A 12,832-nucleotide genomic window follows, 5' to 3' on the forward strand; every position below is an offset into this window, starting at 1 on the left:
TGCATTTTTAAATCTTAATTATTGGCAAAAAGTAGCTTCAATATTATCGTTTATCACAATATTTCTCTGCAGCAATACACGGTGCTTCAAAATTTGTTATTGTGACAGTTTGTATGTTCTGAAAATGTGATTCTTGCTTTAATTTCATCGGCCTATTTCAGTCAAATTTCAAAGCTTGTCTGAAAAATCCCTATTCCATATTTTTCCCAAAACACTCATCCCTGTTTTCCATTGACACAAATGCGTTGGTCTTTACTAGAAAACTGTATTTTTAATTGGAGTGAAGGCGTCTTATGATAAATACACATTTATTTACAAAGTGGTTATTATAGAAATAAATACAAAATAAAAATCTCAGCAATATACTTCATGTGGTATTGCACCCTATTTAAAAATGTACAGGAAAGGAATATTCCTTTGATAAAAATTTCCCAACTTTACGTTTAGACATAAATATATCGATATATATTTCTTCTTTGATAGCTCTGTATAGTTTTTCTCATAAATAAATGTCTTCATTGGGAAACTGGGTGTCCATTTGAACCTAAAGTCTTTTTCCGAGGTCCACTCTAGTGTCTGTGGGCGTCTCACCGGCAGCCGCAGCCCTCCACCACCATGTCCTGGTAGTTTTTCAGAATGACCTTCTCGTACTCGTCCAGATACAGCAGAGAGATGGGGCTGAGGTCTGTGGGCACACAACAGGCTCTGGGGATGTTTGAGTTGACTGAGTTGACCAGAGTCTGAACTATGGCGTGATTGGTAGAATTCAGGTGATCTGCTAAAGGGAAAGGACACTCCCCCTGGCAGTAGAAGGCGTGGTACCCCGGAGGAGCTACTATCCACTCGTTCCATCCCACGTCGCTGAAGTCCACGTACAGGTCGTGTCTCCTGCAGTTGGCTTTGTTCTGTTTCCTCCTCTGTTTGCGGAGTGTGGCTTGGCGTTTGTCCCGCCTGTGCAGCACTGCGTCCCCGCGCCCGTCGTGTCCATATGTGACCAGGAGGGGGCGCGCCTGAGCCCACGAGTCCCGGTCCTGGTGCAGGGACCTGCTCACCCTCACATGTCTGTGTCTGTGCTCCCCGCCCTCCCCCTGCTCCTCCGGGTGAAGCACCTCCACCATGAAGCCGCGGTTGTGGCTTTTCCCAGAAGTCCACTGAGCCACGGCCGGACTCACGTCGAAACTCTCCCAGCGGCTGAAAGAGTCCCGCACCAGCCGCGTGTCCAGCAGCCGGGCCAGAGGCTGGTCTGCTCCAGGACGTCCAAAGAGCTCGTAAATGTTAATACGGTGGAGCCCGCTGCTGCTGTTGGAGGAGGAGCTCTGGACCTGGTCCCTGTAGATGCGCAGCTCTGCAGACGTGACCAGCTCCTCCTCGGGCACTGAGGTCAGGTTGAAGTAAAACTGTTGAGTTGTTTTGCCTTTCAGACTGGCCAGCGCCTCCATGGCCTCTGCAAGAGAAACGCACAGTCAGACATGTCGCATCAGAGCGTTCGCCGTTCAAAACATCAGCTCTTTATTTGCAGATATAATTAGCCCGATATGATCAGAGACATGTAAAACTTGATTTGTGTCAGTAACTCATAAATTTATTTTATGTCGAACGATAAAAGTCACTTATCCATGGATAGGATCAGACATGCTGTTCAGATTCCAAATGCAGCTTTGCCAAACAAGCAACAGCACAAAAGTGATTCACAAATGCAGCTTTACAAACGACTAAAGTGAAATATTCAAATTGAACTATTATCCTCCTATAGAAATGACTCTTCAGACCACAGACATGATGCAGCTACAAAAACATACACTTTATTATATTCAGTTAAATCAGATATTACTTTGACACACTGAAGAACGTGGCAGGTTTTGTAAATCTTCAAATATCTGTAACGTTATTGAACTAAGGCATATTCCAGCCTATAGCGGCCGTGCTCTTTGAAGCGGTCCCACCTTGAAGTCCACAGACCTATAGGCGTGCATTACGATCTGTTTGGTGTGGTCAAATAAACAACAACTTTGAACTCAGCCTTTTCAAAAGAGGCATTTAGGAAATTCCACCATCTCATCCTAAACCTCCCTCTAGAGGCACAAAGACTTCAATTAGGCCTATCTCTGCTCATTTGATGTGGGAAAGCCCCCTGCCTCTGGTTCCCTCTTCCCTTTCCTAAATCCTTTCTTTTAGTTTAAAGTCGTCCCTTAAATCCACTCTCTTCTGTTGCTCCCAAATCCTCTTTTCTCCTCTTCTCCCGTCGCTCTCTCCTCCTCCTCCTCTCTTCTTCTTCTCCTCTCCATTTATGTTTTCTGGGTAAAACTACTGCGTGAACAAGTCGAAGCTTGTCAAAAACGTGTGAACCTCAGATATGAGTGTATCAACATTCCTAATTTCTTTTTACGCCACATGCCAAAGCTAAAGATAAAGCCCATTCATCAGAGAGCTGTCTATGCTAGCCACTTCCTGTGTATGTAATAGTGGAAATGTTCTATTTGGCAAAGAACACGCTTATATTTAAATTGCTGCTAAACCAATTCGCTTGCAAAAAAGCCAATTCCTCAAGACAGATGGAACGAAAGATTACACGTTTTGACTTTGATATGTTAAACTTACAAGTGCAGAAACAAGTTTATTTTACACGCTATTGGCTATCACTTCTCCTGACAAGACTAGCCTTCTGTTCCCAAGGAAGCACTAACGAAATTCACGTTTTAACCAGGTATTAACACAACCAAGCCAGAGAGTAGTACTGGGACTAAACTGGTTCTAATGCGCAACGAAACCAGGACTAAAACTGGACTAAAACTGGACTAAAACTGGACTAAACAGGTACAACTCTCGCTAGTGGAAATGTGACTTAACCAGGACTTAACCAGGACTAAACCAGGACTAAACAGGTACAACCCTCACTAGTGGAAATGTGACTAAACCAGTACCAAACCAGTACCAAACTAAGACTTAACCAGGACCAAACCAGGACTAAAACTGGATTAAATCAGGACTTAACAGGTACAACTCTCGCTAGTGTAAACTTGACTAAACCAAGACTAAACCAAGACTAAACCAAGACTAAACCAAGACTAAACCAAGACTAAACCAAGACTAAACCAAGACTAAACCAAGACTAAACCAAGACTAAACCAGGACTAAACCAGGACTAAACCAGGACTAAACCAGGACTAAACAAGGATTTAACAGGTACAACCCTCACTTGTCTAAAAGTGACTAAACCATGACTTAACCAGGGCTTAAGTGAGACTAACTTTCTTGCATTGATAACCCCAGATATTCACAAAGATATTTTTAAACTAAACTAGTTCTAATAGACTAAACCAGGACTTAACCAGGAATCAGGTGAGAGTAACTTTCTTACATTGATAACCCAAGATATTTTTAACCTAAACTAGGTCTAATGCACGACAAAACCAGGTCTCCAAACTGGACTAAACCTGGACTTAAGAGGTACAACCCTCACTAGTGTAAACAGGACTAAACCAGGACTAAACCAGGATTTAAGTGATAACCAGGATTTAAGATATTTTTAAACTAAACTCGTTCTAATGGACTAAACCAGGTCTCCAAACTGGATTAAACCAGGATTAACAGGTTCAACCCTCACTAGAGTAAACTTGACTAAACCAGGACTCAGCTGAGACTAACTTTCTAAGACCAATGATAACCCAAGATATTCACAAAGCTATTTTTAAACTAAACTAGTTCTAATGCATGACAGAACCAGGTCTCCAAACTGGACTAAACCAGGACTTAACCAGGACTCAAGTGAGACCAACTTACTTTTACACTGATAACCCCAGATATTCCCAAATATATTTTTAAAACCTTAACTAAACCTGGATTAACTTAACTCCAGCAGGTCTGGATCAGAGTTAGACTAATTTGCTAATAGCTGCAGGTGTCTAGGTGTGGAGTCTCTTGGCACACACACAAGATCCGGCTTGATCCCCCTTGGCAGTCCAAACTGGGCCCAAAGTCCCAAAATTTGTAGTGTGTTAGTTCAACCACTGGGTGTCATTGCACTAGGCCTCTGGAGAGCACCCAAGCAGCCCTCTGACTCAGCCATGGTGATGGAAACTTCCCACTAAAACACTCTGGACTCTGTAAACGCCACTCTCCCCACTGCCTATGGACCAATGCAGGAGCTGTCAGCTGATACAAAATGGAAAAATGTTCAAGGTGGAGTCGTTGATGAATAAACACGCGGGGCAATAAACCAACTATATTTATCCAAGTCCAGAAATAATAGGGATTTAACATGTATAAAACAATACCTAAAACATTATATCCTTGGGAGTTGCATATTCATCCTGGGAGGTAGAGAGACTGAGCTACAGCAACAATTTCTGCGTCAATAAACATGGCGTAAGTGAGCTATTCTGGTGTTATTGGAACGTGCGTAATGGCGCAAAGCGCGTTGAAAAGGGTCAATTTGGAAAGAATACGGCACGTAACCCCCCTCCCCTCTGCGAGTTTTAATGTGGCTACTATTAAAAGTGACTCAGAGCTGATGGGACTTGGTCATAGTGCTTGTTGGTCTAGTGTCATGTCGTGTTTTCGGGAGCAATGGAGCGATGACTATCACCTCCACAGAGGCGCACCGCCTTTTATCCCGCTCCCGTGGTGCGTGTCTGGAAAAACTGTTTTCAGCGCCCACGCAAACATCATCAATTATTAAGTAACAAATTACCCGAGTGATACCTCCCCCCCTCCACCAGAAGTCAAGTGTCTGCAGCGAGGAAATGTATGTATAAAGTTCAACTGATTAGGGCCCATCAATTTGTTTAATTACACTCGTGTGCGTGTTGGAAACGGACATTAAACACTTAGTAACACGTTTTACGCGTGTCACCTGTAAATGAGTAAGGCTCCCTGAAACACTAAAGCTGTGAAGCGCCCTGAGTCACTATTAAACATAGGTTAGAGCTGTCTGAGAGAGCTGACAGCTAAAGGTATGTCACTAATACGCACCTTCATGGTGAAAGCTTCTAATCGTGTTGGCCTTGCTGGCGGCCTTCTCTGCGTGCTTCCCCATGCTCCGGGGCCGCTTGGTGCTGTGGTCTCCGTTGGCTGAGTGCATGTGGTACAGGTCCAGCATGTACTGAGGCACCACAGCGTGCTTGCTGGGGTTCGGCTTGCGCTTCAGTCCAAACATATTGAGAAGCCGGAGCTCGAACTCGTTTAGAAAGTTCTCCGACTGCTGCGGACTCTGCTTCCCGGATTCACTGTACTTCCTCCGGCCAACCTCAGGGATAAGTCCCGATGCACCTCCCAGCAACACCTGAGCCAGCAGCAGTACCATAAGAGAGCGGACCACGGCGACCATGATCAGTCAGTCCCTGCAGAGAAAGTGGCGTGAACACTGAGACATGAGGCGCAGCTGAAAAAAAAACCCCCTCCTGAATAACGATGCCGCGGGCCACGTTTGAGATAAAACACACTTAACACAGAGATGAGGGGAAAGAGTCACGGACAAGCAGCTTAAAACGCATTTAAACTCCCTAAACTACGCGCATCAGCTGCAGATAAAACCTGACGCACGACACTGGGCTATTTACAGCATAAAAAGTTGTGAGTGAGATCCATTCCACAGGGAAACGTTTCACAGAAATCCAGAAGTAATTTGAGGAAAAGAGCACAGAAGTAAAGCCAGACTGCTACAAGCGCCTATTTGCAGCCTTTGACGGTCATGTATAATCACAAGGGATAGAGTTACTTGAAGAAGCTCGCAGGTGTTAGATCTGACGTACGCACCAGCGCCAGATGTAGCCCGGGACACTACCAGATCACTTCAAAAGCCTCAGCTATGCTCTGTTTAAACACTCCACACTGCGCGTAACACAACTTTTGGAGCGCACAGAGGGAGATTATATAAAAGTTTTGGCGTAAAAACACTTGGAGATCACACTTACCTGACGAGGAAGCGCTGTGTCCGGTCGTCGTTCCGCCTTTGGGCTCCGATAAAGTCCACATTAATTCGTGTTTAGTCCAAACTGCTTCTCCCTGAAGGACCAAAGACAGCGCGTGCCCTTCTGCTTGCGCCTCTCGCACATATTCTCACCAGCTGCACTTCGGGTTAAGTCTTGGTCAGCGCGTAAAAGGGGAAAAAAAATGTTAAGTCTACGAGGAAGCGGCTTTGCGTAGGCAGGAGCGGTCTAAGTATAAAGAAGTTTGTTTGAACATCCTCAGAAAAAAAAAATAAAAAAGACTGGCCAAAGTTGAGCGAAGCTGCGTCTGGTTGCGTGCGTCTGCGTCAGGGAGCGCCTCGGCTCTGTGCGCAGCGGAGAAGTGGCTCAGTTGATTGGTGCGTTCTCTTCCCCCTCTTTGCTTTTTGTCGTGCTGTGATGTCACCGAGGGGCTGTCAATCTCCTGCGCTCCACACACAGGACCACGGGCTTCAAACGCGCCCCAGCCGGAAACATTCACATGAGCAGAGCGGGAGCAGAAGGATCTGGGGTCATCCTCAAAAAAGGGAAGTTTAAAAAAAAAAAAAAAATTACCAGTAAAAAAAAAAAATCCCTGAATATATAGGTCTGTTTCCTTTTACACAGCTGAGACCAAAATCAAGCCACATTTTTTTGTCTTAAAATCAGTGACAGTTTGGGCTAATCTCATATAAATTAATTTACTTTTATTAGTTATTTTCAACATTTTTAATTATTATTTTTACATGTTTGGATCATATTTTCTCTCTCCTCCCTCTTTCTCTCTCTATCTCTCTGTCTCCTCTTTGTCTCTGTCTCCTCTCTCTTTTTCTCTCTGTCTCTTCTCTCTGTCTCTTTTCTCTCCTGTCTGTTCTCTCTCTCTCTGACTCTCCTCTCTCTCTCTCCTCTGTCTGTCTCTTCTCTCTGTTTGATTTTCTCTCTCTCTCCTCTCTGTCTTCCCTCTTTCTCTTCTCTCTCCTCTCTGCCCCTCTTCTCTCTCTCCTCTCTCTTCACTGTCTCTTCTCTCTCCTTCTTCTCTCTTTCTCTTATCTCGCCTCTCTCTCCCTCTTCTCTCTGTCTCTTCTCTTTCTCTCCTCTCTCTCTCCCTTCTCTCTATCTCCTCTCTGTCCCTCTTCTCTTTCTCTTCTCTCTCCTCTCTCTCCCTCTTCTCTCTGTCTCTTCTTTCTCTCCTCTCTCTCTCCCTTCTCTCTATCTCCTCTCTGTCCCTCTTCTCTTTCTCTTCTCTCTCCTCTGTCCCTCTTCTCTGTCTCTTTTCTCTGTCTCTTCTCTCTCCCTTCTCTCTATCTCCTCTCTGTCCCTCTTCTCTCTCCTCTCTCTCCCTCTTCTCTGTCTCTGTCCCTTCTGTGTCTCTTCTCTCTCTGTCTCTTATCTCTCTCTCCATCCATCTATCTGTTTCTTCTTTCTTGTGCCTTGTGTCTTCATTTAAGTAAATATTGACCTGCGCTTTATGCCTTTAATCAGCGGAAACGATAGAATCAGGAGCTTTTTTTCAGCTGCTAAACTTTAAATAAATCCTAATTAAATCTGTTTACAATCCGACTACAACCTTCACCCAAGTTCTAACTCAAACTCTTTACAAACGAAGTATAAATTTCACTCATACAGTTTTGCATTGATCTTGTCGGATGTAATTCATATCGGCATCGGGGTGTTTTTGCGTTCGTGGTCACAGATTTCCTCGGCGCTTCCTCTTGAGCCTGTGTGGGCGTGTGTACATGTGTGTTCCAGCGTGATTTAGGCTTTATTGTGGCTGGATTAATCTTTTCATTTAAGTCCAAGCTACTTTAGCAACGTCCATGTGCAGCGTTCTTCCTTATAGACAGTGATCGTGCTGAAAATGTTTGGTTTTGTACGTTTTGGATGATCCAGCCCCAAGATTTCGACCAGACTTATTCTTTAAAATTGACTTTTCAGAGGTTTTAAATGTGTTATAGTTGTTTCTTTCTCATTTACCCTCTGAAGTTGTGTTTGAGTCATCGTTAATAGCTTATTTTCAAGACGCCATTTTGTCCATCGACTCGTTTTTACCTCCACCAGTTCACGCCCACTGTGACGTACTTACTTCATTCTCCGGTTAAATGTTCGTCAGTTAATCGGTGATTTTACTGCACTTGTCCCTCGTTTATCGCGGGGGTCACGTTCTAAAAATAACCCGCAAAAGTATCAGCTTTGTTTTTTTACATTATTCTCTATGTTTTTGTCTGTTAAACCCCTCACCACACACTTTATACACTTTTCTCACACAGGCGTTATCATTTCCTCACATTTCTCTCTCGTTTAAACTCTCTCAAAGTTCAAACCTTCGTCGGCGTCTTTGTCGGTGCAGAACGTTTCATCGACGTTGTGGGTTTTGTCGGGGAGAAAACAAATTGCAAACGTACAGCACTTCAGAGTCACACTGCGATACAACGTTTATGTATGGCCAACAGTGCAACATATAAGGATTTTTAAGTGATATAAATGAACGAGGGATCAGGAGTTTGAACAGCTTTGGGAATACTGCACATGTGGGATTCAAATCAAAGTGAATTAGACTTTTCACACATTTGAGAGAAAACTGAAACACGAACGTCTAAAGTAACAAGAATCCCATGCACTTCAGAACACGTTTGTAGAGGTTTTATAACAACAGGGCGAGCGAGTTTTACATATAACCCGGATACATCGCAGGATATTTTGTTGTTTGGAGAGGAAATTATGTAATTGCAACCACCACGATCTGTTAATAGCACATTCATTGAAACGGCAATAAATCTTATCTTGTAGCCCTGAGCACAAGTTATTTAAAGCAGATCTATTGTGCTTGTGTCGCTTTGTAGTTAGAATCTGTGACACCTGTGCGTCGTTACGTTAGAATCTGCACATTTTAAATCGCGAAATTGATCTAAAACGACTTAATAAACGAAGAAAGTCCGCTGATTTCTGCGTTAGAAAACTGTCCAATGGAAGCTGACGTCGCCTCAAACGTCATCGCAACAAAGAGCAACATCAAATACCTACGAGAAACGATAATATTGAAACTAATTTACGCCACTGACACAAAAACAAGCAGATTGAAACCACAAAAACTATTCCAAATCTACAATATTGTTAAAGTGTCATGAGCTGTAATAAATAAATAGCAGAATGAAACAGTTTAGTCGTTGGTTTGCTTCTGTGATGAGTCATAGAAGTTATTTATTCGACTTTCTAGAGCTCATAGATGATTGTACGGCTAAAAAACAAACAAGTTAAATAGATTTACAAGTTCTGCAAAGAAGAAGTACAACGATAAATACTGAGCTGAAAAAATATTGTTCCATCGATGATATATACAACAAGGTGATGTACAGTTGTCCCTCGCTATATCGCGGTTCATCTTTCACGGTCTCGCTGATTTATTTTGTTCAGTTTTCCATGTTTTGTTTTTTTTACATCGTATGAGTGTGCATTGTGTCCTGCGTCCTGATTGGCTGTTGGACTGTAGACCATTGTGTCCTGCGTCCTGATTGGCTGTTGGACTGTAGACCATTGTGTCGTGCGTCCTGATTGGCTGTTGGACTGTAGACCATTGTCCATCAGTCTCCTCCATGCCGTGTCTCCTGTCCAGTACAGAATGTGTCCAGACAAATTTACATAAACGTTGGATCGCAGTGTGACTCTGAAGTGCTGTACGTTTGCAATTAGTTTTCTCCCCGACAAAACCCACACCACACACCCACACCATGTCGATGAAACGTTCTGCACCGACAAAGACGCCTACAAAGGTTTGAACTTTGAGAGAGTTTAAACGAGAGAGAAATGTGAGAAAATGTTAACGCCTGTGTGAGAAAAGTGTATAAAGTGTGTGGTGAGGGGTTTTACAGACAAAAACGGAGAGAATAATGTAAAAAATAAAGATGATACTTCGCGGATTTTGTTTATTGCGGGTTATTTTTAGAACGTGACCCCCGCGATAAACGAGGGACCATTGTATTCATTTGCACGTACATTCATCATTCATTTTCTCATCGAATTCATGAAAAAAATATTTATATTACAAGTTGGAAAGTTTGAAACCTCAGGGCTAATCAGTTCTGTGGAAACTGACAACAGCAAGACCAGAACTGAAGAAGCGGCTTCGATGAGCAGGGAAACGTCTCCACTCCTACAACTTTTTGTCCAGTTGACACAGATTTTACTTTTAGCTTTTACTCAGGATCACTCAGGAAGTTTAGAGATAGACTTTACATAAAACTCTATAAGGTTTCCAAGTTTTTAAAGCGTTTTGCCAAATCTTCTTTTTTTTTAATGTGTTTTTTGACTCATAAAAACATGGAATGGATAATAGTTAGCATGTAGCTTGTTAGCGTCTGCGATGGCTTTGAACTCGTAATACTTGAATTTTTTAGAAAAGTCTATGGGAAAGTCTGTGTAGCTCCATTTATAAAACTAAAAAAATAATACAAACTGACAGATTAACCTTTGTGATTCCATTGTAATAGAAATTTGGAATGTTATAGTCAAATCGAGAGCGTTTCAATGGAAAAAAAAAGATCCTTCAGGTCAAATAAGAGTCAGGTTTGTGGAGATGCAAGCCCGTTCAAGGTAAGGATGTTTTAAGTGCAATAAAAACAAGCAAAATTAACAAAAACACTTTTATTTTAGCCTCTTTGAGAAGTTGCAACATGTAGCTTTAAACAGTGAAGTAGTATCCGCAGTGATTTAATAATAAATACATGTTCTTTGTGTTATAAATGTTTAATAATTATATTTAATGACATGACATCACATGAAGGTGGAGCAGAGTGTTTTCTGTTTGAGAGAAGAACTCGGCCTAAACTTGTTTGAATGAAAAAAAACACAACTCCAGGGCTGTTTGTGATGAGAAAACATAACAAGGATCAGAAAATAGTGTAATATGGGCCTTTTAAATAAAATAACATACTGGTTCTTTAGCACTTCCTTTCACTTTCCAACACATTTATACTGGGTGACGTGGTGAAGCGTCTTGCCCAAGGACACAACAACAATATGTACTACTGCTACTACTACTCAGAGCCAGGATTAAGTCACTATTGTCCCTAATCTTATCAGAGCAGTTTTCATTTTGGCCTTTCTGTTTTATATATAAATTTCAGCTTGTGAGAAAAATATAATAAATAAAAAAATAAATATAATACATAACATAATACATAAATAAAAATAAATGAATAAATAAATAAATACATAAAAATATATATTATAGTAATATTGCACTTTAAATCTGTAAATGACTCTTACACTTTAATAAGAATTTAAACTTTTTTTTTTTTCCTATGTATTGTTCCTTTGTAGGGTTAGCTTAAATAAAAAAATAAATGCACAGAGCGCGTTTTTCAGATGTTACCGCTGTAGTATATGTGCACGGTTTTATATAGACCTTTCTTCCACCCACACGCATGCACAGTACTGGAGGCGTTCTCTTTCTAATCCAGTGCGTGGGGTAATTAAAGATACTCAGTGCTTATCCCCCAATCTAAACCACCTAAATACCATGTAGCCTTTACCTAGCTTTGGTTTGGAGCGTTAGCTTAAGCAAGGGGTGTTTTGGCAACATCTGTATCCCAACTGTCACTGGCAAAAATGGAGGAACGATGCAGCAAAGTATAACTGAGGAAAGATTCTTTATGGCAGTGAATGACGGGAAAATTACAGGTTTGTAGCCAAAAGTATGGGTGGGATTTTTAGGGAAAGACCCACGGACCTTGTACACTATCGCTAACGTTAGCCGAGTGGCCACCTCTGTATTTTAATGTGGATGAGCCTGGATAATCCCTCATAAAAATGTTATTGTTTAGACAGAAGACAAAAGTATCTTATGATCTTCTCTGGATCTAATCTATGACTATCTCTTCAAACCAAAGATAAACAGACTCGCTGCTTTGGCCAAAACACAGAAACTGCCCCGCCGTTTTCATCTAATGGAAATCGCTAAACGGGATGAATGGGGTTTTCTTATGCAGATGGCGCAATCATTAATGTTGTTGACTACACCCAGAGGCTACGAAAACACGAAGATAGTAGAAGTACTGTAACTGTACGCAGCCAAAAGTACCACATGAGAAATTTTAAAGAGCCGATATTACACCAAAAGGACTCGTGTGAGGTTTAAGTCGTGTTATAATCATGTTAGCGCCTCAAAAACAGACCTGGAGTTGTGTTTTGTTTCATTCACACATGTTTGAGTCGCACTTTATTATTAGTCTGTTACATCTCCAAAACTCAAAATGCTCCGTTCCACCTTGTGATGTCATCAAGTGGTAGTTTTCAAGTTAACAGCTCCTTTTTACCTTTTGTTTAGTAGGGATTGTCTGAAAATATCCAAATGATTTTAGAAATGAAGGTGCGTGGAGTTTAAAAACACAGTGGAGCACTTCCTGTATCACCACATGATGACATCACAAGGTGGAACAGAGCGTTTTCTGTTTGAGAGAAGAAGAACTCAGCCTAAATCTGCACGGTTTATGTGTTAAACATGAAACAAAACACAACTCCAGGTCTGTTTTTGATGAGGAAACAACATTATAACATAGATCAGAGAATAGTGTAATGTGGGGCCTTTAAAGATGCACTATGTAGCTTCTCCGGTGGAGGGTCTGCTACCGTGTTTCCTGGAATGTTCCGCAATATAGAATTAAACTTACTCATCTCACATTTATTCAATTACAGGTGTTTTTACTCATCAAAAATACATTAAAAACATGTTAAATCTGACCTATAACTCGTAACTGCTCGTCCACAGATAAATAAACATGTTTATATTGGAGATAAATATGTTTAATGCCACACTATGGAACATTCAGTGCAAAGTAATAACATTTCTGTAGAGTCAAGCAGGTGGCAGACCCTTCAACAGAAAAGTTATCCAGTGTAGCTTATCAAATATG

At 41.7% G+C, this 12,832-nt stretch overlaps 1 protein-coding gene across 1 annotated transcript; it reads right to left on the reverse strand.

Annotated features, from left to right (window-relative positions):
- Positions 1-306: 306 nt before the first annotated feature.
- Positions 307-6,283, reverse strand: bmp2b (bone morphogenetic protein 2b). Its single transcript, XM_033991176.2, has 3 exons — positions 5,913-6,283; positions 4,972-5,339; positions 307-1,444 (listed from the first exon to the last, which is right to left on the reverse strand). The coding sequence occupies exons 2-3, from the start codon at positions 5,324-5,326 to the stop codon at positions 588-590; spliced, it is 1,212 nt and encodes a 403-aa protein (XP_033847067.1). The 5' UTR covers positions 5,327-5,339; positions 5,913-6,283; the 3' UTR covers positions 307-587.
- Positions 6,284-12,832: the final 6,549 nt, after the last annotated feature.

Source organism: Periophthalmus magnuspinnatus, chromosome 24 (genome assembly GCF_009829125.3).
Source record: "Periophthalmus magnuspinnatus isolate fPerMag1 chromosome 24, fPerMag1.2.pri, whole genome shotgun sequence".
Classification (NCBI taxonomy): Eukaryota; Metazoa; Chordata; class Actinopteri; order Gobiiformes; family Gobiidae; genus Periophthalmus; species Periophthalmus magnuspinnatus.

Coding starts and splice junctions, on each gene's coding strand:
- bmp2b (XM_033991176.2), bottom strand. CDS start 5,326: ATGGTCGCCGTGGTCCGCTCTCTTATGGTACTGCTGCTGGCTCAGGTG. Junction 1,445..4,971: donor TAGAAGCTTTCACCATGAAG/GTGCGTATTAGT, acceptor TTTCTCTTGCAG/AGGCCATGGAGGCGCTGGCC.